This window comes from Bipolaris maydis (assembly GCF_028858645.1).
Source record: "Bipolaris maydis strain C4 unplaced genomic scaffold PSV08scaffold_2, whole genome shotgun sequence".
NCBI lineage: Eukaryota > Fungi > Ascomycota > Dothideomycetes > Pleosporales > Pleosporaceae > Bipolaris > Bipolaris maydis.
Genome location: NW_027093858.1, coordinates 270,297 through 295,852, shown reverse-complemented (window position 1 = coordinate 295,852; position 25,556 = coordinate 270,297). Strand labels below are relative to the sequence as shown.

The 25,556-nt window shown below is 50.0% G+C and overlaps 10 protein-coding genes across 10 annotated transcripts; 2 read left to right on the top strand and 8 right to left on the bottom strand.

Moving 5' to 3' along the window:
* Window positions 1-1,674: 1,674 nt before the first annotated feature.
* PSV08DRAFT_406990 (uncharacterized protein) lies at window positions 1,675-4,499 on the top strand (the record flags this gene model as incomplete). The annotated part of the gene is made up of 3 exons (XM_014229585.2): window positions 1,675-1,780; window positions 1,838-3,639; window positions 3,703-4,499. 3 exons carry the CDS (start codon window positions 1,675-1,677, stop codon window positions 4,204-4,206), a joined length of 2,412 nt encoding a protein of 803 aa, XP_014085060.1. The 3' UTR covers window positions 4,207-4,499.
* Window positions 4,500-4,503: 4 nt separating this feature from the next.
* On the bottom strand, window positions 4,504-6,269 carry PSV08DRAFT_214994 (NUC141 domain-containing protein; the record flags this gene model as incomplete). The annotated part of the gene is made up of 1 exon (XM_014229586.1): window positions 4,504-6,269. Exon 1 carries the CDS (start codon window positions 6,166-6,168, stop codon window positions 4,504-4,506), a length of 1,665 nt encoding a protein of 554 aa, XP_014085061.1. The 5' UTR covers window positions 6,169-6,269.
* Window positions 6,270-7,724: 1,455 nt separating this feature from the next.
* Window positions 7,725-9,287, bottom strand: PSV08DRAFT_214990 (uncharacterized protein). The gene has a single exon (XM_066092119.1). The coding sequence runs from the start codon at window positions 9,258-9,260 to the stop codon at window positions 7,902-7,904; it is 1,359 nt and encodes a 452-aa protein (XP_065949697.1). The 5' UTR covers window positions 9,261-9,287; the 3' UTR covers window positions 7,725-7,901.
* A 427-nt stretch (window positions 9,288-9,714) lies between these two features.
* PSV08DRAFT_383506 (uncharacterized protein) lies at window positions 9,715-11,764 on the bottom strand (the record flags this gene model as incomplete). The annotated part of the gene is made up of 3 exons (XM_066093421.1): window positions 9,715-11,254; window positions 11,437-11,439; window positions 11,649-11,764. The coding sequence occupies 3 exons, from the start codon at window positions 11,762-11,764 to the stop codon at window positions 9,715-9,717; spliced, it is 1,659 nt and encodes a 552-aa protein (XP_065949696.1).
* Window positions 11,765-12,448: 684 nt separating this feature from the next.
* On the top strand, window positions 12,449-14,166 carry PSV08DRAFT_214986 (uncharacterized protein; the record flags this gene model as incomplete). Its single annotated transcript, XM_014229589.2, has 2 exons — window positions 12,449-12,485; window positions 12,686-14,166. The coding sequence occupies 2 exons, from the start codon at window positions 12,449-12,451 to the stop codon at window positions 14,164-14,166; spliced, it is 1,518 nt and encodes a 505-aa protein (XP_014085064.2).
* A 1,264-nt stretch (window positions 14,167-15,430) lies between these two features.
* Window positions 15,431-16,445, bottom strand: PSV08DRAFT_262366 (uncharacterized protein). Its single transcript, XM_014229590.1, has 2 exons — window positions 15,879-16,445; window positions 15,431-15,751 (listed from the first exon to the last, which is right to left on the bottom strand). The coding sequence occupies exons 1-2, from the start codon at window positions 16,286-16,288 to the stop codon at window positions 15,643-15,645; spliced, it is 519 nt and encodes a 172-aa protein (XP_014085065.1). The 5' UTR covers window positions 16,289-16,445; the 3' UTR covers window positions 15,431-15,642.
* Window positions 16,446-16,780: 335 nt separating this feature from the next.
* Window positions 16,781-17,671, bottom strand: PSV08DRAFT_358594 (uncharacterized protein). Its single transcript, XM_014229591.2, has 2 exons — window positions 17,180-17,671; window positions 16,781-17,093 (listed from the first exon to the last, which is right to left on the bottom strand). Exons 1-2 carry the CDS (start codon window positions 17,581-17,583, stop codon window positions 16,970-16,972), a joined length of 528 nt encoding a protein of 175 aa, XP_014085066.1. The 5' UTR covers window positions 17,584-17,671; the 3' UTR covers window positions 16,781-16,969.
* Window positions 17,672-18,146: 475 nt separating this feature from the next.
* PSV08DRAFT_194254 (heme peroxidase) lies at window positions 18,147-22,273 on the bottom strand. Its single transcript, XM_014229592.1, has 3 exons — window positions 22,093-22,273; window positions 18,534-21,888; window positions 18,147-18,479 (listed from the first exon to the last, which is right to left on the bottom strand). The coding sequence occupies exons 2-3, from the start codon at window positions 21,880-21,882 to the stop codon at window positions 18,457-18,459; spliced, it is 3,372 nt and encodes a 1,123-aa protein (XP_014085067.1). The 5' UTR covers window positions 21,883-21,888; window positions 22,093-22,273; the 3' UTR covers window positions 18,147-18,456.
* Window positions 18,149-18,480, bottom strand: PSV08DRAFT_262358 (uncharacterized protein; the record flags this gene model as incomplete). The annotated part of the gene is made up of 1 exon (XM_066092487.1): window positions 18,149-18,480. A coding segment is annotated over exon 1 (217 nt), but the record flags the coding sequence as incomplete, so codon positions are not given.
* Window positions 22,274-23,924: 1,651 nt separating the features above from the next.
* Window positions 23,925-25,428, bottom strand: PSV08DRAFT_194251 (3-oxo-5-alpha-steroid 4-dehydrogenase-domain-containing protein). Its single transcript, XM_014229593.2, has 3 exons — window positions 25,360-25,428; window positions 25,056-25,271; window positions 23,925-25,006 (listed from the first exon to the last, which is right to left on the bottom strand). The coding sequence occupies exons 1-3, from the start codon at window positions 25,397-25,399 to the stop codon at window positions 24,345-24,347; spliced, it is 918 nt and encodes a 305-aa protein (XP_014085068.1). The 5' UTR covers window positions 25,400-25,428; the 3' UTR covers window positions 23,925-24,344.
* Window positions 25,429-25,556: the final 128 nt, after the last annotated feature.

Below are 25,556 nucleotides of genomic sequence, written 5' to 3'. Positions count from 1 at the left end.
TATGTCTTACCGGCACATAGCGGGTGAGATGACGTCTGCATGTAAGCAGTCAGACGGCATTTAGAGTCAGGATTCTTATTTTCTTACTGGAATAGCGGCACAATGTACTGCGGAGCATCGGCACTTGGACTCAAACTCTCTGCCCCAGACTTACGCTTACGTGTTCGTTGGTTGGCCAGAGTCCAAGTTAATACCCTAGTCATTGGAGGCCGCCGCCACCATGTCTTTATTGCCAATACAGCGCTGGTAGCTTCGGAAGTACGGAACATGGTGTTCTGTGCCATGTTTGGGTGCCTAGGTGCTTCCTCCAACGTCTCACTCATACTGCTCTATCATCGCTATCTTGTTCGTTGATGGAGGCTTCGTCACTTATATCGGCACATCAGTAGTGTCTTGTCATAGACATTACTACCTACTTGATTCTGGGTCTGAAATCTGGCATGAACACGATGATTTCATGAAGCAACTTTAAATGGGAGTTTAGCATGTCATGATATATATGGTTCTACAGTCTCTCTGTGCAATCTTAATGCTGCATCTTTTCCGTAGAGAATGATGTGAATGCTCTCTGACACAAGACACATTACCCGCCTGCCAGTGGTGTGAGCCGGGTCCTGTTTGAAATAGTGCTTAGTTTACGTCATCGATTTGCTAAACCTAGCTCAGCACTACTATGCGAATAGAATATCATCTTTTTACCCCACCTTTTGTACGCCCTCCACTGCCGACCGTCACATAAGATGGAATGCACAGGGGTCCCTATCAAAGTAACAAATACAGGATTAGTCAGTTTTCCATACCAGGAACGTCCCTCCCACATAATACTCTTCGATAGTTATTTTAAAGCTCTCTCACTGTAAGTTTTTTCTAAATATTTGTGCCTTTCTACTCTAGAGCTGTACGCTACTAAAAATCCATCGAGGTGCTTCAAACCTATTTCATCCACACTCTTTAGCATTTACTTCCGATCTAAGCGAATGTAAGAAACGATAAGCGTATCTACTCTTATAAGTAGAATGATAACAAAGTTAGACTATTTAATAGATTCCGAGGTGATTGCAAAATAGCCATAATACACCTGGTTCTGATCCTAGCGTGTTCCGCCGTATGTGACCAGCCGCAGTAGAGGTAACGACACCTTGATAGTAAAAGTTAAGTATAAACCAGCGGTAGGAATGAACGCTTTTATATCTGGTACTATGCATATGGTAGTTGCAGGCGTAATTTTCGTGTCTCGTGATTATATACCAGAGTGATCAGTTGGCCCTGTCAATAGTAAACGTGTTTTTAAGCCTACTCCTTGCATGAACTCTGTCATACTGTCTGGTATTTTCTATTTTTTTTGTGAATGTCAGAGTAGAAATATGTGGTCTACATGAGCAAACGCAAATGCATCTGTGTTTGTCCATATGTGGCTCGCATGTAGGTGTTGCATGTCCAGACGAGCTTGTGGCTAAGATGGGGCTGGTAGGGGGCGCAAAAAGACAGGGATCCCGCATGACGCCACAGCCGAGGAGCCAAAATTATTCTCGATAAGCCAGACGATAACAAAATTATCGCCCGTCCGGCGCTCGCCCCCACCAACCCCAGCGCTGCAAGTCCCGACAGTCGTCGATATTCACATTCACAGTGGCGTCGATACCTTTTCGCTTCAAGGCAGGTGGCAGCGCAAACATGGCCCCAATGGAGCCGCATCACCATCGCAGCACCACCAAGAAGGACAAGAAGGGCTTCAAGTCTCGCCATGCCACAAAGGGTGCGCTCAAGGAGCAGAGTAAGGGTGAGTGCTAAGCGACTTTCCTCATAGTGCAATTCTCCCTCTAACACGGCTATACAGGCAAGGTGAACTCCCTTTCCTTCGAGTTCGGCAGCCGCAAGACACCCCACCAACAGGTCATGAACAAATTCGACCGCCGCAACCGCGCCAAGCAGATGCGCATCAACAAGGACCACGAGCACGCAAAGTCGACCAACGTCTTCGCTGGCAAGGACGGCGCCCCCCGAATCGCTGCCGTCATCCCCCTCTGTTCCGATACTTCTGCCGCCGCCGCCGTGCGCAGCCTCAACTCTAGCCTCGACATTGATGACGACGTGCCCGAGGCTGGCTGGACCAGGACAAACATCGATCGCTTCAAGCAAAAGGTGCAATACCTGGTTGTCAAGAGGGATTTGTTGGCCGCTCTTGATGCTTGCCGCATCGCTGACTTTGTTGTCTTTGTCCTGTCAGCGCATGAAGAGGTGGATGCAGAGGGCGAGTTGATACTTAAGTCAGTAGAAAGCCAGGGTATCTCCAACACATTTACCGTAGTCCAGGGATTGGACAAGGTCGAGCCTGCCAAACAAAGACCTTCTGTCATCTCGTCACTCAAGTCGTACATTACTCATTGGCTGCCCTCAACCGACCGTGTGTACTCTCTCGACAACCGACAAGAGGGGGCAAACCTTGTCCGATCACTATGCACAACTACTACAAAAGGTGTCCGGTGGAGAGACCAGAGGAGCTATATGTTCATTGAAGATATCGCTTGGCCTGGAGGAAAGTCGGCCATCAGCGAGGATGGCACTGGCGAGGTCGTTGTCACTGGTGTCGTTCGGGGACTTGGACTCAAGGCAGATCGGCTGGTCCAGGTTGGAGATTGGGGTGAATTCCAAGTTGAAAAGATTGTTGCTGCCCCGCTAGAGTCGCGAAAGAAGACTAAAGATGAAGAAATGGCCGTCGATTCTACTGATGATACCTTGGAGCGACCGACCGACGACCAAGACGACTTGGCAGAACTCGCTCCTGAAGAAACACTCATGGACGACGTAACCAACTATGCCACATCTGTCGCCCCTTCTGAGCGAAAAGGTGTACTGCTTGACGATCACCATTACTTCTCGGACGAAGAAGAAGAAACTGCACCCAAGCAGAAGAGGCGATTACCAAGGGGTACTAGTAACTACCAGGCTGCTTGGTACCTTGATGACATGTCTGATTCGGGCTCCGATCTTGAGGATTTTGACATGGATGATGGACAAGATAACCAGAGCCAGCCCGCCCATCCAGCAGATGGTGAGGAGGGCATGGATCTCGACGGAAAAGCAATGACCGAGGGTGCACCCTCAGAATACCCACAATCTGAGATGTTCTTGGACCCATCACCAGAGGATGAGGCGGCGCAAATCGAGGAGTATCGCAAGTCGAGGAAAACTGAAGCGGACGAGGATCTGGAGTTTCCTGATGAGATTGAGTTACACCCGAATGTCAACGCACGCGAGCGCCTTATCCGTTACCGAGGATTGAAGAGCCTCAAGACCAGCGTATGGGACACGGAAGAAGACCGACCATACGAGCCTGAAGAGTGGCAACGGCTGCTTGAGATTTCTGACTACAAGCGCACCGCCACCAAGTTCATGCGCGAAGCATGGGCTGGGGGTGTCAAGGCTGGTACTCGAGTGAGCGTGCACATTCGAGGAGTTCCCCTGCAGTTCCAAGAGAGCGGATCGCGGCCAATGGCCATGTTCTCACTACTCAGACACGAGCATAAGCGAACAGCATGCAACTACAGCATTCTGCTCAGCTCCGAGCACGAGTCTCCCATAAAGTCAAAGACAGAGTTAATCGTGCAATGTGGTGCAAGGAGGATCGTAATTAACCCTGTAAGTCGGATCAGCCACCCAACACGCTGAAGAGGACATGACTTCAACTAACACTTCTCACAGCTTTTCTCAAATGCAGGTAATACGCCCAACAACGTGCACAAATTTGCCCGTTACCTGCACCCTGGACAATCAGCGATTGCTACTTTTATCGGCCCCCTTACATGGGGTAACGTCCCGCTTCTCTACTTCACTCGCACGACACCTACACCCGATCACCCCTCCCCTCTTCGCCTAATCGCAACAGGAACATCTCTCCCTCCCTCGACAAACCGCATCGTAGCCAAGCGCATCATCTTGACCGGTCACCCTTACAAGATCAACAAGCGTGTCGTCACCGTGCGCTACATGTTCTTCAACGACACAGATGTCAAGTGGTTCAAGAGCTTACCGCTGTGGACCAAGCGCGGACGAAGCGGTTTCATCAAGGAGAGTCTGGGTACGCATGGTTACTTCAAAGCTACGTTTGATGGCAAGATTAGTCCGATGGATGCCGTCGCTGTCAGTTTGTACAAGAGGGTTTGGCCGAGAAGCGCAAGGGCTTGGAGGGGCGAGATGGACCAGTAAAGTATATATGGCTACCAGTTCCTTGTTGTAAAGATGATCAGGGAAAGCACGAGTTTTATGATATCAATGGGCATTTTAGATAGGTCAAAAATGGACATGGCGTTCTTTTTTATTTTTTTTGAAGCAAACGTCTTACTACATACGTTCATACTATGCCATTTGCGTCATTGTTACAATTCAGTCAATGCCCAATAGTATATAAAAGGTATCTTAAATACAGAGATAAAAAAAGAAACACGAAGACGCCTCGCAAATGCAATGGGGAAAAAAGCTTTTTTAAGGTCTCCTTCTTACCACCTACTTTCTTGCAAATCGTTCGAGCGCGGGGCCGTATTCTTTCTTCATCTTCTCCTTGCGCTCAATCTGCCTCTTTTGCATATTCTTGAGCGCCTCGCGTGCGCGCTCCTTTTCTGCATCAATAACATTTCTGTTGCCATTCTTCCTCAGATACCTCCTCAGTGCCGAGTTCCTTCCCTTGCCCCTCTTCTTCAGCAGATCCACCTTATCTGGTTCGCGCTCGCCCCGCTGCGCGCGGTACTCCTTTTGTCGCTCTTCGTGCGACGTCAGGTCAAGGTTGCCTACAAAGTTGGGGTCGAGCGCAATCATCTCGGGTTGGAGCTTCTCGAGGAGGGCATGGACTTCGGTTTCGCGGCGTTGCTTGGAGGTTTCATAGGGGTTGGTGCCCGGTTCAAGGGAATCGGGGTTGGGTTCTCCAGATCCGGGGACGATAATGGAGGAGAAGCCGCGGTCGTGCGATATGCCGAGTACATCTTCGAAAGGACAGAAGCGGACGCGGCCAACATCGAGGCCCTGGCCGCCCCATCCCATATAGGGCATCTTGGGTTGTGATTGATCTTCGGGGCTGCGTTGGAAAATGTCGTCTTTGTAGATGGAGACTTGGGTTCCGTAGCCTACGGCCGTGAGGTTGCGATCGGAAATGGAGAGAGTGGTGCCTGGGACGCGCAGGTGATGCTGGTGCATTTCCTTAAACATGCGAATGTCCCACACGGACATACGCCGGTCTTGAGAGGTGCTGACCATGTAGGTGCCTGATCTGTCCATGGCAATGCTTCGTACGGGCCCACGGTGAGGGAGGAGCTTGACCAGGGGAGTGGCGCTATTCGGCGACCACAGTGTGACAAGACCCTTTTGGTGGCCAACATGAAGAATTGCGTTTTGTGGATTTTGCGCGAGCGCTGTGGCAGGACCAAGCTTGGTGTAGAGCTGCGGCAGCGATTGACCGGTTGAAACGTCTGTATACCGTATTATGCCTGCTGTCGATACTGAGGCGAGGAGGAAGTGGTACGGAAGGTATTCGAGATGCGTCGCCTCCGAATGGTTTTTGAGCTGGTGCATTTCTACACCGTCGCCTGAGTAGATGTAGACGCATTTCTTTTGTGCAACGGCGAAGTTTTTTTGGTTGCTTGTATGCAGCCACCGCGCATCGCGCACCGTCTCGTTGAGTTGTAGTTCGCAGCCCAGCTTTCCGGCTCTCCAGTCAAACGTTGCGACATGGCCTTTCCGGCCCGCAATCAGCAAATCGCGCCCATTGCGACTGTACTCGCACACGTCGTACGGCCCAAGGTTGTCTAACCGCAACTCGAACCCTTTCTTTGCAGTCTCTAGGCCGACCTCCCGCTTGATCTCATCTTGCCGAACACGATATGTCCTTTCCAGCTCATTCTCTGGTTCCAGCAGCCCAGCATTATTCTCAAGCAGGACTTCGACAGTCTTTGCTTCTATCGCCGCCTGTTTGTTCTTCGACTCGAGTGACTTCACATTTGCCCGCAGCTTCTTATCTTTGACTGATTTCGGCCGTATCCGATCGCCGCGACCATATTGTTGTGTGGCTTTTTGGGTGAATTCTGCGACTGCGCGGGCTTCTTCGTCCATAAGTGCGCTGTTGTGCGACTTGCGCCCCGGTTGCGAAGTATTGGCTCCAGGCTTACGTCCGGAAGCCATGATTGTGGCGCTTCCGTGTATCTCTTAGAGTTTCGAAATAAATCTCGCAACTGAGTTTTCAGGGCAGGAAAGCAAAAGAATCCGAGAATTGGGTTGCGCGTGAAGAAGTCGGTTCGTGCATGTTCAGCAGTCCTAGAATTATTTCTGCCAAATCTTTCCGCCTTGAAATCTTGGCTCCACTAACGGTGCTTCGTCACGTGCCACAAAGCTGATCATGCAAGTAATACTCTTTTCCCTCTCCAATTAATACCGGGTTTTTCAATCCCCAAAATGCTCTGTTGCATCGTTGCAAATTAGATACTACATTTGTTTACGAGACCTTTGTCTGCCGATCTGCAATTCGAAAGATGCAAAACATGCGAAAGACGAAACACGGTTGCGTAACATGAAGAACCAATGAAACCCAGATTTCGAGTATTGCAAACGCACGAGATTCAAAAGCAGCAGAAAAGTATAGCTGAGCGGGTTCTTAACCAAATATCCATGGAAAACATGTGCCTGCAAGAAGCTACCAAGCGCTTACCCGCTGACTCTGATGGCCACCACAGGTCGTTCCTTGAATGCAGTTACCACCATAAATACATTTGTAGGTGCGACAACAATCAGAGAAAGTGCCGGAATCACGAACATCTGCATCTAATATCCTGCATGTATTCGAAATTCCATCCCAATAGGCCGTGTGTAAAGTGTGATCTCGTACTTCCCCCCATATACACAGCAGTCTTGCGTAACGCTTGGAGATGTACCATAGCACGAGCACGTTGTTTCGTATACTTATTGTAGGCTAAGAGGTTATATTTGAGCAGGGTCTAAAGATTGTACTAAGAGTGGGAACGTACAAAGACGACACTGATGAATGTCCAGGCACTAACAACAAACTTTGAATTCATGATTCAGTTGAGTTTCGTATGAGTAAGGGGCATTAGAGATTACAAGTTACAAATGCCCTGTGAGAGGAGATTGTTACGCGTATTTAAATACACATTCTACTAGTCTTGGCGCAGAACAGGGTGCAACAATGTGGCTTACATTTCTCCGTGATATTCCGAACATGATGTGTTGAATGACATGAAAAAAGTGATGGCAACTGAAGGGACATTCCTAGACCTAAGTTTTTTCTTTGTTGAGTCTGAGTCATCGTCCAGAATCCCTGTGCGATGAAATGCTGCAAGCCGTAGCCAGGACTATGGGTAACCTCTATGAGTAACGTCTGGATCAAGATGAGTTTCAGCAGAAGCATGCTACTGTGCAGAAAAATGATACCAACGGGAATGATTAAACATGGGCAAAATACAAAGCTACCACTACAATAGGGTACGTTCACCATTTTTGGCAAGATCGGCTGGGGATCTACTCTACCCATTCTCACATAACCTTGTACAACCGTGTACTGATTTTAGACTTGCAAAGCACTAGGGTGCTCTGATTTAACTACAGAGTTGAAGATAGAATAGTGGGTAATGAAACAACAACCTGAAAGAGGATATAAACATGAGGCCAAGTGAGCTTGACAAACAAGAACATATACAACAACACATCAACATGGAAAACATTACTTCGAAATTGATACAATTAGTAAGAATTTGTAGTAACATAGCGCATCTATTGTAGCAGCACTGGCGTGATGTGATAGAACCAAGATCGCAAGTGGCCGAGTCCCCAATCGAATAGCCCACGTAACCTGGTGGTCGCACCGCTGACCACAATCCAAATGGATGTTAGGTCCTTGAAAGCTAATACGTATGGCGGATGGCCGCAACATCAGACATTTCCTGCACGTTTGAAAACGACGCGTACGCATCTAACGCACGAACAGGTCCAATCGCCAGGCTCACCTGCCCGATGAACTTTTGTTTCAGTTCTTCTTCGGTAAGCGGATTCTGAATGCTGCCCTTGGCATGTTTGATGTGCTTTTGTAGCGTTGTACCGTCCTTGAAGGTCAAAGCGACATATGCCTCGGACCGGGATACACCTTCATCTTCAGTCGCATTGACCTTGTCGCGTACGCCTATAACTGTCGGGTCTTTGACAACAGCATCGGTAAATTGACTAGGTGTCGCTTTTCCGTAAACCAGACCCACAGCGGCAGCGTGGTAGATGCTGAACTTGCCCTCGAGTCCAGTTTGTGGCTCTTTCTTTCCAGTCAGAATGAGAACTTCGGGGTTGACGCGCAGTTGTATGGTATCGACGTCTTCGATTGAAAGACTCTTTGATAGTGTCTCAGTGCGGAGGTAGATGGCAGCATCAATGGTCGGGTGCATGACGATCCCACAAGGGTAGGGTTTAAAGGTGTTCTTTTCGATTTCCCATATCTTTCCCAGCTGGTCGAAATACAGCGTTGCATTTTCCCGCGTGCTGACAACATGAAGCCATCCATATTTGGCTTCGAGGGCTTCGAGAGAAGAAGTGTAGCCATTCTTTGCGAGCAGAGCAGCTAGAATACCGCCTTGTGCGGCGCGGCCAACATGAAAAGATTTGGTGTCCGAGCCGAAATACACTTGCATTCCTACCACTTGGGTAGCAGCAATTCCGATAGCGTGTTGCGTATGCGTAATGTTCAATCCGAGAAGTTTGCTTACGCCGACGGCTGCGCCAACGGATCCTGTTGTGGAAGTAATGTGCCATCCCACATCGTAGTGCTCTGGAGAGACAGATAGCCCCAACTTACATTCCGCCTCTACACCTGCCACAAATGCAGTAATGAAATCATGGCCAGTGATAGGTCCATGCGCTTCGGCTACTGCTAAGAGAGCACTTGCAACGGGCCCGGCAGGATGGATGATAGTTTCAAGATGCGTATCATCGTAATCATCGACATGGCTGGCGATGCCGTTTATCAGAGCAGCAGTTTGAGCATCCCCAAGAACTCGTGAGATGGAATCGTTCGCGCCCAGAATCGAAGACGTTGGCGGCCCTGAGAACGCAGAGAGTGTGGTGTTGAGTGCAATCTGCGGTGCAGCCTGGAAAGGAAAGCCGCCGATTGCGCATCCAGCCCAGTTGAAGAAGGATTTGTTAGCAGCTGCAAGCACACTGCTGGTGAGGCTGCTATATGTTAGATTGGTAGCCCAGGATGCAAGCTGTAGTGTAGCCATGGCGGATACCAGGGTAACGAGGCAATGTCACCGTTATGTGGAAGCTTATGAGCATTTATATCGTTTCTTTTTCCGTGCTAGTGACGATAATCTCGCCACTGCAGATACTGAGAGCCGGCATGAGCAGAGCTTCACAATATGAGGTTGACGCTGAATCGTGACTTGACCTCGATCAAGTACTGATTCGCAAAGAAACTGGGAAACTTACATTGGAAAATTTGGCTAGTATGAATGGGGTACAGGCGGCGCGTGTCGATCGCCAGAGCGTCGTCAAGAAGAGGGCGGGGTTGATATTAGCTTCGGATTCTTTTCCGACTTGCAGTGGGTGAAGTGGTAATCTAGCAGAGTCAAAAAGAAACTGTCAGAATCCCGCACCTTGGGTCTTGGAGTTCAAATCTCGAGAAGAAGAAGAAGAGGAAAAAGAATGATTGAAGAAACAGTATAAATGGTATTCCTAAAGAAATTCCGTCTTACAAACTGAAAACGAGGAAGTGAAATCTGGCGTGCCACTTGATGGAGATGATCCCGCAGAATTCGGGGTACTCCCTGACCTGCATGATAAAGAAGAATCCGAGCCGCTCTTAAACGGGCAAGGACTGGGGTTCAGTAACTCGGCTTCAAGCTTGTCTGCCACCTTCCAGCTATCCCAGGGCCCTTCTCTTCTTCGGGAACCTCGCAAGAGAGCGAGAATGCGCTGAGCCAATGCAGGGTCTTCGCAGGACAACCCAACGAAGTACAGGGCAGGGATAGTATCACTGTCCAATGTGAATATAGGTCGATCTAACCATGAGCTCTCAATGCTGTATAAGAGCTCTGCCATGTCAACCAGCTCGCGTTGGAGCCTCGCCAGTTCCTCGGCTTCGTTATCGGAGTTGATGGGCATGATGACTTCCCATACGGCGCGGCGAAGCATTAGAGTCAGTGTCTCCCTTTGTATCTCTATCGGGACATCTGTATTGTCGATCTGAGAAGCGACGAGAAGATTAAACTTGGTCTTCCATCGCTCGAACGGCTCGATGAGTTCATTCATATTGTCGGGTATGTAGTGGTCTTTGTCAGGTACTACACCTGATTCGTGATCGGGACATTCGATGTAGGTCATTCTAACATCTAGGTCCCACATGGCGTCTTTGGCTTCCGCGAGGCTGGCAAATGGTTGCACCCTGTCGTCAAGTTCCACCAGAGGCGCAACATATGGCAGCATATTCGGGACATCGAAGTCGTCGTCAAGGTAAGAGACATCGACGCAAAAGTGAAGCAACACAGTTGCAATCTCTTGTATTAGTTGTTGAAAGTTAGGTGGGGCAGTAGACAAGTCGAAGGTTTCAAGGAGGCGAGCGCCGGCTTGCATATGACGGAGTCCTTCATCGCTGCGGCCAAAGATGTTCTCGAGACATATAAACAGTAGGCAGCAGGTAAGGATCCTAAGTTGCGAATCCCAGAGTGTCGAGTTGTTGGCATCGTTGAGTGTTACTAGCTGTCCAATAGCGTTATTATAATACTGCGTTGCCACGCACTCAAAATAGGTCATAGATGTGTCGGCTTCTCGCGGGTAAGGCTTGGAGAGCTTTTGTAGGTAAACATAGTGGGCTGCGCCAAGCGCAATAACCGCATTACGCACGGCAGGCTCATCATGACACATAGGGAGCACCCTCTGGGACCAGAAATCTTTGGGATTGACGAGACGGACGAAGTCGATCATGGTAATGGAGCGAAAGTGGTGGAAAAACATGCGGTCGTACACACTACCGTCGATTTCGAGGTTCAGTTTGTTGCCTGGAATTGAAAAACGTGGCTGTGAATGCTTAACGACGGTTTGGACCATTTCGGGAGTAGCCTGAATGGTTCTCTTCTTCGCCTTCGCAGACACGGCCTTCTGCAAAGGCGATCTCTTCTTCTGGGCCGGTATAGGTGCATATCCATCACACTTGACTTGACTGTCTCTGCATCGACGGCAGGCTGGTTTTTCTTCGTCGCATTTTTTCCTGCGAATTCTAGAGGCGAAGAAGAGTGCTGTCAGCATGACTTGAACCTAATAGGTGGAATAGTTCAAAACACTCCACTCTTCTCGCATTTGCCCGAAGAGCAGAGGCCATGTGGCGAGGTAGGGGAAGGTATCACCATGTACACATGAGGAGTGTACGCCTTTCTCTATCTGACACTGAAGCACACTTACTTGCTGTCACAAAGCGTTAACAAAAATTTCATAGCAGTTGGTGCCAAAGTATCTTGGAAGACGAGCAGGAGCCGTCGCAAAGTTCGCCCTGCGAGCTAGTTCGCGTCGTCTCATGCAGATGGCTGGCGGACGGGTAATGGAGTCAGGATGGTAGAGAGGATACGATACAACGACCAGCAACGATTCTTTATCTCGAGTCTTGAAGAACTTACCATGTAATACATCCAGTGCGAACTTTGGGTGAGAATGCGCGCACTCGAGGCGCCTTGGAGCGGACTGGCAACCCCAAGAGGTTGTCATTGGTTGTCGCGTATAACGGACGGGTCATGTTGTCGATGTGCATCGTAGAAGCTCGGCCGTTGTGAGAGTCTTGACTAAGACGGTGCAGGTCTTGTAGGAGCCACGATCATAAGAATCATCAAGAGTCGTGGGGTGTGGCTAGGAAAACGTGGAAGGGAGGCGCAGTTCCGTTATGGGCCGGTAAGTCGGCTTGATACGGTGGTATTTTGGAGGCTGTAATTGGCCAGCGCGTATAGACAGAGGGCATTCACTCTAAGCCGGCTAACAGGGCCAATCGGGAGATTGCTCCTATTTTAAGCTTCCCCAGGTTGCCACAAGGACAGTCGCAAAGTAAGTAGCGGCGGCTCGGCCTTAAGCGAGTCCTCGTCTACCAAATCGGGTCAATTGGAGATGGCCGAACGTGACTTGGCGCAGTTTCGCCAGATATACGCCGGGCGGGGAGTTGTGTGTATACGCAGAGAGAGTGACGACCTGTCTACGTATGCAGCGACTTGGAAATGAATGGGCAGCCAAGTAGCTGGGTTGGCATGTTCTTGTGCGAATAGAGGGAATATAAACAACCATCACATGGACGAAGCAGCGTTGAAACGAGCACTTTCAGCCGCCAGCACATGCACTGCAACCATTCCAGCTCGCTCAGCCAACCTATAGACATCTTGCTACGTGCATACCGAACAGCCGAAGACAAAAGGCCTGTTTTAGCTGGAGTAAGATGCGTCTCGAAGCGCTTCTTACGCTTTCGGGTTTCTGTAAGCACCCATACTTCTGACAGCACCGTCTCACACGTGATATGTGTCATGCTAAGACGGCCCAGCCCTTGGGCCCTTTGCCCTTGGCAGAGCGCTTCCACGTGACGATGATTGATGCGACGCATTCGCATCAACGGCCATTAGTCTCAAAGCCGACATCCGAGCTGACACTGACCGCCATGGCCTCGTCGACCTCACAGCCACCTCGGACTCTGAAGCCAAAGCTACGTGGACCGCCGGCTCTGGTGCCATCTTCCTACCCAACATACTAGGAGACACGGACAAGCGTTGCTCCAAGGCTCTGCTCCAAGGCCCTGCCGTGGCCAACGACAAGCTCGACCGCTGTCACGATGCTTCTGATAGTAACAAACTGCGCTCTGAGCAGTTCCTCGCTCCGCTCCGTACAGTCTCCATGCCTGGCCTTCCCGACGGTGCTTCCGGCCGTGTCTATGTAAAGGACCAAGTGCAGCGCAGCAAAGTCCGCATCTTCCAACAGGCGATCTGTAACAGCACTTGGACGTACGTTGACGGCAACTCTACCTTTAGCGCAACCGCACTCCGCAAGGGCCTTGTCCTTGGTATTCATGGCCGCGACATCCGTCGTCCCAATGGTTGGGATGGCCGAGTCTTGGTAACTTTCGACGTCAAAAGTTCCAATGGCACATCGTCAGACCTTTACCTCTTCTCTGGGAGCGATGACATCTGGGCTCAGGACTTCATGGAACCGGGATTCGCTTCAATGCCTGGTCCTGACGGGCCCATTAGCTTGCGCATCATAGTCCGAAGTCCGCAGGACGACCGTGTTGCCGGCCGACAGCTGTTCGAGTACTACCGCGACACTGGCATCGGCGCCGTCCAACAGCTTGGCGGCTCACGTGACGAAATCAATTCTGGAGGTAATATCGAGACCATTCCTCCGGACGAATTCAACGGTACTTTCTGGCCTGCTGGACGCTTGATCCTCAGTAACCATGGCAAGCAAAGCCACGCCATGCTACCCTTTTTCCCGGCCCAAGAAACCCAGGATCCTCTTCTTCTCGATGCCGACTGGCTACTCGTCGGTCATGTCGACGAGTTCATCCAATTCGTGCCCTTTGATTCGGAGCGCGGTTGGCTTGTCATGGCCAATGATCCCATGGCTGGTGTCAAGATGCTCCAGCAGATCAAAGCTAGCGGTCAGGGCTCACAACGCCTCTTACCTCGCAACAACGACACGGTTTTATCGAATCCCTGCAACGACACTGGCTGCCAGCCTATCCCTGTGGAGTCTACCACCATCAACCAAGTACTCGCCAACAAGGATCTCATCTCCGTGCAGGAGCAATGCGCCAAGCGCATTGAGGCTAACTTGCAAATCCTCAAGCAAGCAACCGGCGTCACCGAGGACGAAATTATTCGCATTCCGGCCCTCTTTAAGCGCCCTAGCTTTAGCTTCTCTAACGATGTCTCTATGCCCAACTTTGCCTTTTCTAATCATAGCTCTGTCACTAATGGAACCGACTTTAACGATGGCTCTTTCGCCAACCTGACCGACACCAACGATGGCTCTTTCACCAACGGGACTGATGTGCTCAAAGTTGGTGCCTGTGTACCTCATGCCAAACCGCCGAATCATGATAGCTGTTGCTGTTTGCAGCTCATTTCCCTTCATTTACTAGATAAACGTTCACTTGAGATATAGTAATTCACATAGTTTGCATTCCAATCACTATACTCTTGTTTCCTCATCATGATATCTACTTCTACTTTTTTGGTTGTGTACAAGCATTCCTTGTGGAGAAAGAAAAACTATAGCAGTATCAAAAGAAAATGCAGATACTATGTTGGTGTACAGGATACACAGTAACCCTTGGGCAGATAACTTTCGTTCAAGTCGAGAGTACAAGATAATTTTTACTTGCAATAGATAATGATCTAATCTCATAAGTCTTCATCCTATCTAGTACATCAACATCAATTTTCGTTTCCTCGTCCATCCAGCTATCTGCTAGATGGTATGGGTGAAGTTGAAGGTACTCGTATGCTTCATTGCACGACTTGTAGCTGTCTCCTATCTATAGCCGTTCAACATCTATTGGATCAAATTGCAAAAACAAAAACATACAACAGCGGGGATTCGCCAGTGGTCACCCACCTGACTACTAGTCCGCCGGTCGAAGACTTAACGTGCGGAGAACGAACGGGATCCAGTGCTAGATTTCGCCGATGGTCGTATGTACTAGAACGTTAAAAATGATCAAAACTCATTTTCGAACAGTATGCACAGACGAAAAAGCCAACTTTGCAGGCGTTTGGCGCACACTATAGAGCTAATAATTTAATATAAATAATAAGAGAAGCTAGAGGCAGGTTGTACAAGTTGTTTTATACTTGTTTCGAGTTGTGCAGCGCTGTAGTTGGTGAGATGAGTTTAGTCTGTTAGTAATAGGGTCATTGTTTTGTTTGGAATGAGGTATAACCTTTGGTAGTGACGCAGTCAACTTTCACCCCTCGAACCCATGATACCAAAGGAACTAAAGAGACTAGTCGATCCGCTTCATGCTTCGGAACTCCTGCTATCTCCAAGGTAAGTGGCGCAAAGTGTCTTTTGTCTTTGACATTCGTTCTATTCGTGCTTTGAATCCAACTTGACGCTTCCGTGTGTTCGTTTCGTGTCTACGAGCAATACTCACACACAAAAGGTGTACGTTCATGTCACGCGGCATGACCATCTTACATATGATTTTATATTTCCGGTAGGAACATCTCCTATTGGCGGACCATAAGTATTCAGTACGTAGGGGTACCATGCGCGCATCTCAACCTTCACAAAATGAAGCTTTCTTGTCATGAGATTATTTGGCGGGCTATTGCATAAGATTCAGAATGCATGTCATAACATACAAACGTCGTTCATTATCATACTGAATCAGCTTCTCTCACTTGTCAACATCATGCCCAAATTTGGAGTTATCAACACTGATGCCTTTCCATTTTGTTTTGTTTTTTTGAGGGAAACAAAAAATGACTGATACGCTTACACGCTAAAACAGACGTACTAATCAATTTTAGTAGCAAAGTAATGATGAACATATAAAGACACAATCATTTCATTCGTTTCCACATTTCCAACTCATTATTTACGCTGGTACTCAGACATACTTTCCTATTTTGCACCTTAAGCGACAGCGAAGACGTCGGAAGGAGTAATGTCAAACTCCAGCGGCGGGCTAACAAACTGGTTGTACACCGCGGGAGCCTCACCGGAGAAGTTGTACGAGGGGCGTCTATAACAAGAGCAAAAAAAAAATGCGTTAGTTTTCTGTGTCTCGCTTTTTTCTCTCTCTTCTTGCCCGAATAATCAGGCAGAAAATCAACAACAATAGGGAGGACCAAAGGAACAAAAAAACTTACCCAGTCGGCGTATACCCTTTCCACACAAAACTAACAATAATCTCATTCGGCGTCGGATCATCACCAACCTGCTCGCTCAACTTGGCCGCAACGGTATTGTTGGCCTCGGACAAGAAGTCGCCAGGGGCCAGCTCAAGCAGCTTGCATTCCTCGAACCAGTTGCCCTTGCGGTACCAGCCGTTCTCGTAGCCGTTGCAGTAGTACTTGCCGCCGCCAATGGCAGCCCGCCAGCTGGGAATGGTGATGTTAAAGTTGTAGTAGCAACCTTGGCGCTGGCACCCGGCTTCCCACCCGCTGACGTGCCACGTCCAGTTGGCGGGGATGTTCATATCACGCGTTGTCAGCACGGGAGTGACGGGTGTGGCTAGGGCACCCGCGGCAAGCGTGAGGAGCGTGGTGAATGAGACCATGGTTGTTGTGGTTCTTGTTTTCCGGATGGATATGCAAGATTGGAAGCTGGGAAGGGGGTGGGGCGCTGTTTTGTTTCGGATAATTAATTAGGATTAAAGAATACTTTTTTTTCAAGTAGCGCACTTTTGAGTTGTTGGGATGCGATGGTTGTTAGGTAGAGATTGAAAGGGGGCATGTTGCGGGAAGTCACCTTGCATTTATATATTTGCAAACTTCCTGTGCAATGACCAACCAGCCCATCCAGAAAGCGGAGCCAGTGCGGAGGTGGCAAGAGACTTGGACATGATAACTTTCGCCAATTATTCTTAGGAAAAGATCACCATATGCTACTGCAGGAAGCGTTGTCTTGGACTAGCGATTCCATTGGTGGATTGTGGATACAATATGTATTGGGTGGACCAAATCCGGCCGAACTTACTGTATTATGTCAATGGGTCCCCACTTTTTGCTAGGTCCCATGAGCACTATACAATTATTGAAAAAAAAAGATCAAAAAAAGCATCAAAGTCTAATGGTCATATCTACATGATTACATATGTACAAGGTTCTAGCGTGGGAAACATGGAGAGAAGCGAGAGAATCGGCGAGACTAGAAGTTTCCGTGACGCACTTCTATGACATAGCCCAGGGTTGGGTACCGATATCCGTTCCTTTCCGTATGTCCCTCAAAGAAATCAACCTCACTTGCTCTGGGGAATAGGGTACTGCTGCCAGATAGTAGGGTAGACGTCAAACTCCTCATCGACTGCGACAAAGGCGTTGTAGGTCCAATCCGTAGTGATTGCGGTAAAGTTGTATGGGTTCCTAAAATCCATCCGTATTAGTAAAAGGCATGTGACAAGCAAGAACAAGGACTTGAAAAAAAAAGAAAAGTTATGGGTGAAACTCACTCCTGCTTGGCTGCGGAACCTGGCTTCAAGAAGCTCACATAAAGTTGCTTGGGAGGCTCTTGGTTGATCCTCCTACCCAACTTGGCGGCAGCGGTAGCAGCATTGGCATCTCCAACGATGCTGCAGTCTTCAAACGAGTTTTCATTGCCAAACTCGCCATTCTCGGCGCCGCTGCAGTAGTACTTTCCGCCTTGCGGGTAGGCCTCGGTTGCTGGAACTGAGAGGTTGAATCGGTAGAAGCAGCCGCTGCGCACACAGCCGGCTTCGAAGTTCTCAACGTGCCAGGCCCAAGGTTTGGGGTAGCCTGGGGGCAGAATCTGGTTTGGTGGTGCCTGGGTAGGGGCAGGGGCAGGGGCGGCGAGAGCGCCGGCAGCGAGGGTGAGGATAGTGGTGAAAGAGACCATGATGTATGAGAGGGTGAGGTTATGATGTTTAGTGGTTGGAGACTAAGACTATCAGTGAGAGTTGCAAATGTGGGGCTCGTCGTGTGGTGAAGTTGGATCTGCATGGCACAAACTTGTTTATATACACTCTTAACTTTCTTCTCCTCGCACAGTCCCCATATAGTGGATCCTCCTCGATGACGGCCGCCGGTTGAATAAGAATCCCCGTTTCTGGGAATTGGGACGATCCGACTATCCGAAAGCAGGTGCCGCACACGATGCAGCCGCTCTGGGATCTGCGGCTAATGAAGCCCGCTCAATTCCCGTTTCGAAACTTTCCAGTAGAAGCTGGCAATGTTACCCGAAGATCGCATATGTTGGTGGTGAAGTTGGCCTGTCAAGACCTTGTCAAGGACGTCATCTGAACGATTAGGGGTGGCGCAAATACGAGGCTGGGCGCTTGGGCCAATAAGCGGTGGAGGAAATGCGGTATCTCGGAGGAATTTACACTTTGGGCCCGAGACTATCTGCTGGTGCTCTGGGCCGTTTGCATTCTATTTTTAGCTTTCTCACGGCATGTCAGATGAGCAATACTACGTGTGTTGAGCGATATACTTCCACGATGCCACTAGAATCTCCTAGCCATGAAACAACAACTATGAAAAATACAGAAACGAAAGCGAGCCTTCTACAAAGAACGGCCCTTTGGAAATACACAAAAAAAGCCATGCATAGAACAGAGTACCAGCGCCAACATGCCGAACGGTTCATCTTCTTGGGTCCTCCGTCTATGGGCACATCAGTGTAAGTATACACGCGACACATCTTCCGCCCGCCATACCGCCGATCTTGCCGTAAAACCTGTATTGCTTACGTCCGTATCGAGGTGGTCTACTAATCCCAGCACACCTTCAAAGCTACAACATGTTAGTAAACTAATCAATCAAGTCTGAAACAAGTCATCAGCTTACCACATGGAAACGGAAAGTACATGTCCTGGTTCTCCGTCAAATAAGCATGATACTGGTACTTTTCTTCCACACCCTCTGGCTCCATCTTCTTAGCAACCTTGTGAATCTTGCCCTGCGGTCCCAGCGCAGGTCGCAAGTTCTTCAGCCTGGCTACCTCCTTGACCATGGTTGTAAGCGTTACACGCGTCATTGGGAGACCCAGACACTGGTGTGGGCCGTGACCAAGGTGAATATACGAATCCAGAGGACGCGTAAGATCAACTGCGTCCGGGTTGGTGAAAGCAGAGGCGTCATGCGAGGCAGCACGCAGATTGACAAAAACAGTATCGCCAGGTTTCAGGTTGGTCGTTTTGCCATCTTCAGTGAGCGAAATCTCCTTTGCTACGGCGCGAATGATGCCTGTTTCGCCGTTCAGCCGACCGCCTTCCATTGTGTAGTGCATCAGTGTCTCGAAGGCTTCTTCGCTGTCGTCCAATGCAAGCTTCTGAATTGCAGGCCAGTGCTCCTTGCCCTCGCCGATCAGGTAGTATTCCAAAGTTTGTGCCAGGAGTTGGCCCTGGTTTGCTACCATGCCACCTGCGGTACCTAGTATATGGCCCCAAACGAGCTGCTTAGGGTCCATGCCGCTTTCAAGGAGGCGTTTGATCATGTGCTTTCCATAGTTCTTGAGTGCACTTTCTTGGGGCCAGATTGCTTGCATAATGCTGGATAAAATACCGCTTCTTGCAATCGCTTTGACATTTGCCTCGACGATACTGCCGAGGAGCTGAGTTGCTTTGCGCGCCATGACGTGCAGGGGGAACGAGGACGCAGGGTCGGCGTCAAAGAAGATGAGAGTAAAGACAGATGCCATGATGAGGTAGAGTTCGGCCTCGGTGAAGATGCCGTTCGGCTGCTCTTCCGTCTTGAGAGGCAGCATGAAAAGTTCCGAGCAAAAGTGAACATGTGCCAGGTTTCCAATATCCCGGACAATGTCGACCTGGGTGAAGTCGGCGATCTTCGCACTCTTCTTGCTCAACAGCTCACGCGTCTTGCGTGTGTAATAATCGCGCACTTCCTTGTCCCACTCGGAGATGTACAGAGCTTTGCTCACCAACTGGCGAGAAGCTGCGTTCTTAGGTCCGTCTCCAGCCAGCATAAAGTCTGCTGATGCAGGACCCATGATGTATTCCATGGGCTTTCCCCAGACCACTTTGAAGGTATCTTGATCCTCTGTAATCTGAGTAGCTAGCTTGTATTCTTTGAAGAAATGTGGGTGATGTGTCTGTACTGGCTTCGAAAAGTCGTAGAGATTGTCCTTCTTCAAATCTTTCAGAGCAATCTTCATAGCCGAAGGGATGGTAAGTGGATAGTGCACGTAGACGCTATTGTAGTTGAAATGCTTGGGGAAGGCGCGCAGGAATAGTTTGTAGAAGACGCATCCGTTGTCGATTGCAGTGTCGCTATCGGCCTGGCGGTAGCCCCAGTTTGTGAGGGTGCGTGGGTTGTAATCATGGGTGTAGAATCTGTCACCACGAACCAGTGCTACTGCGTCCGACAAAACGGCACGAGACACGGTGTATGGGGGGCAGAGACCGGATCCGGGAGCCATGGGCTTTTTGGCGTCCTCGACGACGATGCCTGGATAGATCTCGACCTTGTCAGGATGATCATAGAGGTCCTTGAGCTGCTCCTGGGCATACTTGTCGGACGTGATGTCTTCAAAAGTGTTGTGTGGCTCGAGCTTGAAGTACTTCCTAAACTCATTGAGTGAGCCCAGATTCCAGGCACGTGCCTGTTCAATACCAAGGACCTCAATGGCACGGAATACGGCAGGGACTCTGTTCGGTCCGAAGGAATTGGCACAGTCCTCGATACTAGAGGTCAGAATATCTACCAGACCTTGATCAGGCAATGTTCCGTCCTTGTTGCGCTCAAGGCCGGCAAATTTACGCTTGGCAGGATCGGGGTCGGTCCTCTTGTACACTTCATTCAAGCGTCCCAAGAACTCGTATTTGTTGACAGTTTTGGGGTCGCGTCCCTCGCCGAACAGACCATCCCACATTTCTTGCGTCCATTTCTCGTCACGGTCAGAGACAGTAGAGTGCCATCGGTACACGAGGTTGAACTCAGCCGAAACCTGGTTTCCGACGCCCATGGGTAAGTCTGGAATTTCAGCGCGTGGGTTCAGTTGCCAGTTGCTGTCTGTGCGGTTAAGGTCCAGGATGGTACGAACGTAATCGATGAGAATGATGTTGACGTATAGACCGCAGGTAATCAGGCGACCAGTCTGGAAAAGGTCGTTGTCATACTTCTTCCATGCTGCCTCATACTTTTCCTTTGTCTTCTTGTCCACTTCCACATCGCCAGTCGATTTTGGTGCCTCAGCAGAAGGCTTGGTGAAGCGGCCTTGCTCGTTGATGGCTGCCAGGTTTTCGACAGTGTAGTTATGGAAGCGGTTAAACATGATCAGCAGTGCGCCAACGCCGGGGGGAAAGAAGAGCAGTCTTGACTCTGAAAAACAATCAGGCTTGATCTTTCCGTCCTTGAATGTCCTCATCATGTCTTGTTCGGCTTGGTTGCTACCATACAAAGGCGCGAGATCCAGGTATGACGATGTCATCGAGATGGAATAGTCCGCGTGATCAGTGCGGAAACAGTCGTGAATGATGATAGAAGCCAGGTAGAAGAGCATGCTTGATATTCTGTTGGGGTGCAGCTCTGCGTGCTTTCTTGTCATGAGGCTGTCGAAGACGACGCCAGGATCCGGGCGTGCAGGAGTCTGCATAGCAGCTGGCTTCACTGTTCTCGCATACGGAGTTCCGGCTTTACCGATTTGAGGGTTCATAAGGCTGTTGTTCGATCCATCTGCCGATCTGTACTGATACTGTGCACCAAGGTATGATTGCGGGGGGTGTTGCAAGTCGTTCCATAACTGTTCGAGGAACTTGTGGGTGACGGCGTCTCTTGTCTTGGAGCCATCAGGCAACGCAGCGGCCGTTCGAATGAGGCCCTCCATTAGATATGTCTTGTCATCAGTATAACCACCCAACATCTTCTCCTTTTGGATATCGATCAACGACTTGATGTCCTGGATTCCGAGGTGAGACATGTCTCGGAGGCTGCCCTCAATCTTCTTGTAAAGGGTAGCCTTCTCTTCGGGTGCGATCTTGGAGCCATCGCCAGTTTGATCAGGTACTGGGGCCTTGACGGCTCCAATTAGAGACGCAACAGTACTGAACGAAGAGCCAATGGTGTTGCGTAGGTTGGTGAGTTCGGATGGATCGGCAGGCTTGGGGGGCTCGACGCCTGTGCGGGTGTCGACATGAGCATCCCAAGCTGCCTTGGCTTCTTCTGTGGCGTTGGACATGTTTTACTGCGTCTGGTTAGAGATTATAAGAACTGCAATGATGCTGCGTTCTGGCACAAGGAAGCCAGGCGATGTGCTCGTAGGATTGTGGTACAGGTGTCTTTCATGTGCGGATAGTGGGGGCGGAACGCTAAGAAAGAAAACAAGAGGTCAAAGAATAAGGAAAGGCTGCAAAACGAAGGAAAAGATGCGGCTACTGAACGCACATACGTGTTATCAACAGCGTCGAGGCTGATAAATATGGCAGCAAGACCAGCCGTCGACTCTCAATCCTGGAAGGCTGGCAATATATGCTGTGCTAGGCAACTTGCCAAACCGGGCTGGTATGTACCTGCTATAGCAGCAGAAGAACAGCAAGCGTGGGGCGGAAAATACGCTCGCAAGCAAAAGGGTCAAAGGCTTGAAGGGTCAATCAAAAATGGGTGCAATGCACTCCGCCGAGTCGCTTCTTATATATGGACAAAACGCCATGCGGAGTCGTGCTTGCTGATAGCAGCAGTTGTCCCGCCCCCATGGCTAAGGCTGATGAATCTACTGTGAATGTATGTAGGTGCTCCACTAGCTACCGTCGAAGCGGCGGTCGCCTTCAGCTGCCAACTGTAGGTCAAGGCTGCAAGCTGAACTATCCATGGCGTCTGCGGCCTCTCCGCATCCTGCAGAAGATGACCATGGCCAATGGAGAGGCGGACATTGGGCAGTTCGGCAGATGGATGGGCTTCGACTGGACTAGGCTGATGCGACCCTGGGGCTGACTTTGACCGCCCCCAATGTGGTGCTGCCGCCCTGCTTGCACGGATGCGGCGTACGGTCCCGGCGACGCTTGCCCTGATCGGGAACTAGCGTGATGACATGTGCGTTCACGCGAGGAATCCACGCTGATTGGTTGGCTTGGACGTGCTCTGCCTCGCTGACATGGGACGAGGAGAGATGGACCACTGGAAGTCCCTGCAAATCATCTTCGATTCCAAAACCCAAAGCAACATCATCGAACCGACTAGGTGAGGGTGACGAGCACACAAAAACGTGACATGGTGATCGTACTCCCTGCAGGCGAAACGAGACATCTACTGTGACATGGTATCCGTACTGCGACTACAAGTAGAGGGGCATTTGATTTCACATAGTTAAACAATATTCACAAAGACACGTTCCGTCCTCTATCAGACCAAAGATGCAGACGTGCAAATCATCCACGAGCAACAGCAACAAATGACTCAAGCTAGAATTGGGCTTCCTCTCTCATTACTCCATACTCGAGGCAAGGCAGCATTGCACAAATCCAGTCTAGAGTCACAATCCCATCTCTGATGTGAAGTTACAGTACACATGGTGAACTACGTCATCTGCATTTCCCCCGTCTCAAAAGTAGTACGTACACACACACATAGAGTTCTTGTCCTGCGCCTCCCTCTCAAACGAGAAATATTCCCCCAACATGCCGCGAGCCCGCCCATCGTCATCATCATCATCAGCCTTGCGCGCCCATGTCCGTCCCAAGAAAAAAAAGAGAGTTCAAGTTAGTGTGTCTGCCTTGTTTCGCTAGGCAGAAACAAATAGGCAACTAGACTGTTTTTTTTTACCTTCCTTGTGGCCTTTCCCGTATTGTCCATGTGTCGCCTGATCTGCCACTTGTTTTGCCTCGGCTTGGCCTCTTCGCTCGGCCCCGACTTTCTCAATCGGGGGCCCCTTCCCCCCGCCAGTAAGATCGAATGTTACTTTGTAGTGCTGAATGGAGGAGAGAAAGCAGACGTGGACGGTAACGGTACACCGTTGGCATAGGTTTATACGCCTAATTTTTCAGCAGTTGTCGGGGTGTTCGGTCGCTCATCTGATTGGCGACGAAATGAAAAGGTAGCGATGTGATCCGTCGAGAGGCCGGTCGCTGGATGCAGCACCGGGGGGTTGGGGGGCAGCAAGATAGCGAAACACGGGCCCAACCCACAAAAGCCTTCTCGGCCACAGCGATGCTTTACACGCCAATCAAATTACACCATGGACAATCCATATATCAAGTTAAACGGTTACACGAGTTAAGTCTTCTTTTGTTGTGATCCGGATGGAAGGAATGCGATTTTAAACTATTTCTCGCTCCGTGATTATGGATCTAGCGATTACCTTACCACTTCTACCACTACTATTAGAAAAATGGAAAAGCCTAAACTACTCAAATCTTGCATGAAATTTTGCATCGGCCTTAGTCATTGGGGATTGAGGAGCTTTGGATGCCTAGATGCTTGCATCGAGCTGGACGCAGCAGGAAAACAATCCCCCCGTGTTGCCGGCCCTCCCGCTTGGCTCAGGATCCAGCATGTAGGCAGCCTAATCAGCGATGCACTCCGCATTTACACACCCAAGCCCATGAGTACAGATGCTGTGTAACGATGTTGGTAAAAAGCATTGGCACCAGCCATGGTTGGACCACTAACCCCCCCGACCATCTGAGGTCGCGTGACGCAAGCCATTTACCAGATGCCTGGCAGAATGGCGTACCTCTTACGCTTGTACTTGTCGCCAAATTCCTTGCGATACCTCTTCTCCTTCTTCCATGCCCACACGCCCATCTGGCCAACAGCAATGACAATGAAGAGCACCGTCGAGAGGCTACGATTGATGAGGGCCACGCCGAGCCAGGCCATCGACTCAAACATGTAGTTGGGACATGTTACCAGGTTGAAGCCCAAGCCCTGAGGGATACCGCGTTCGGTACTGCCTGGACGACGCAAGTTCTTCAGCGTGACGTGTGTACTGTAGTTACACACCTCGCCAATGGCAAACAAGGCAATACCTAGGTATGTGAGTAGAGGATGCGGGCGTCCTGCTGCCGGGCTGTTTGGACCATAGCTCCAGTAAGCCAGGTTCAAGCCAGAAAGGAGCCAGTAGTGGCCGCTATTCTTCACAATGTTCATTGCGGGCATGGTGGCCGACGAGAAACGGTGCACAAAGAGCGTCTCAAACTCGCGCTTGGCAAAGTGCACAACGCACATGGCCAGGGTGAGTGTCTGGAGCTGGGACGGGGGCGCAGAGGTGCCGTAGATCAGAGGGCGGCTAAAGTAGATGAGCGGGTGGATGAGGAGGGGTCCGAGGTATTCGACGATGAAGACAGTTCGCCATGATATCTGTGGCCCTGAACTAAGGTAAGCCATGGACATTTTGTGAGAAAGTGCATTGCGTACCCAAGTCCTTGACGTCGACGGCGCTCTTGTTCCTCAAGCCTGTGTCGTGTACCCTGACATCCTTGGTGTTTGGTATTGGGGACCCATCGCTGCCCTTTGTGATTCGCAGGCGGTGGATTGAGAAGCGTGAAGATTTTGCGATTTCCTCAAAGATCTGAGAGGTCGAGGCGTCGGCGCTGACGGTAATCGTCTCGGGAAGGTTTTTGATCGGGCGGCCTATCGAGGGGTTAATCCGGTTGCTATTGGAGAAGCGGGGAACAGCAGAGAGAAGGAGGGTCGAGCTGTTGCAAAGAATTGTCCTTACCTCGGGGGCGCACAACAATTGTGAGCGGTGATGCGGACATTGTGATGTGCAAGAGGCAGGTGGTTGTGCGGAGGGCGGGACTTTTGACCATCTGTTTACTTAGGTTGAGGTGCCTCGGCCCACCGGGGAAGCTAGGCGGACAGGAGCATAGCGAGCATGCATCGACTACCACACGCTCAACCACGAGTCAAGAAAAA

What these genes read in the sequence shown, in the direction of transcription:
- PSV08DRAFT_214990 (XM_066092119.1), bottom strand. Translation starts at nt 9,260, where the DNA reads ATGGCTACACTACAGCTTGCATCCTGGGCTACCAATCTAACATATAGC.
- PSV08DRAFT_262366 (XM_014229590.1), bottom strand. Translation starts at nt 16,288, where the DNA reads ATGGTCTCATTCACCACGCTCCTCACGCTTGCCGCGGGTGCCCTAGCC. An exon ending in AAAGGGTATACGCCGACTGG is followed by an intron (nt 15,752 to 15,878) that starts GTAAGTTTTTTT and finishes CTCTTGTTATAG; the next exon opens with ACGCCCCTCGTACAACTTCT.
- PSV08DRAFT_194251 (XM_014229593.2), bottom strand. Translation starts at nt 25,399, where the DNA reads ATGTCCGCATCACCGCTCACAATTGTTGTGCGCCCCCGAG. An exon ending in AATTGTTGTGCGCCCCCGAG is followed by an intron (nt 25,272 to 25,359) that starts GTAAGGACAATT and finishes ACCCCTCGATAG; the next exon opens with GCCGCCCGATCAAAAACCTT. An exon ending in CGTCGACGTCAAGGACTTGG is followed by an intron (nt 25,007 to 25,055) that starts GTACGCAATGCA and finishes ACCTTAGTTCAG; the next exon opens with GGCCACAGATATCATGGCGA.
- PSV08DRAFT_358594 (XM_014229591.2), bottom strand. Translation starts at nt 17,583, where the DNA reads ATGGTCTCTTTCACCACTATCCTCACCCTCGCTGCCGGCGCTCTCGCC. An exon ending in GGTTCCGCAGCCAAGCAGGA is followed by an intron (nt 17,094 to 17,179) that starts GTGAGTTTCACC and finishes GATGGATTTTAG; the next exon opens with GAACCCATACAACTTTACCG.
- PSV08DRAFT_194254 (XM_014229592.1), bottom strand. Translation starts at nt 21,882, where the DNA reads ATGTCCAACGCCACAGAAGAAGCCAAGGCAGCTTGGGATGCTCATGTC. An exon ending in GTACTTTCCGTTTCCATGTG is followed by an intron (nt 18,480 to 18,533) that starts GTAAGCTGATGA and finishes AACATGTTGTAG; the next exon opens with CTTTGAAGGTGTGCTGGGAT.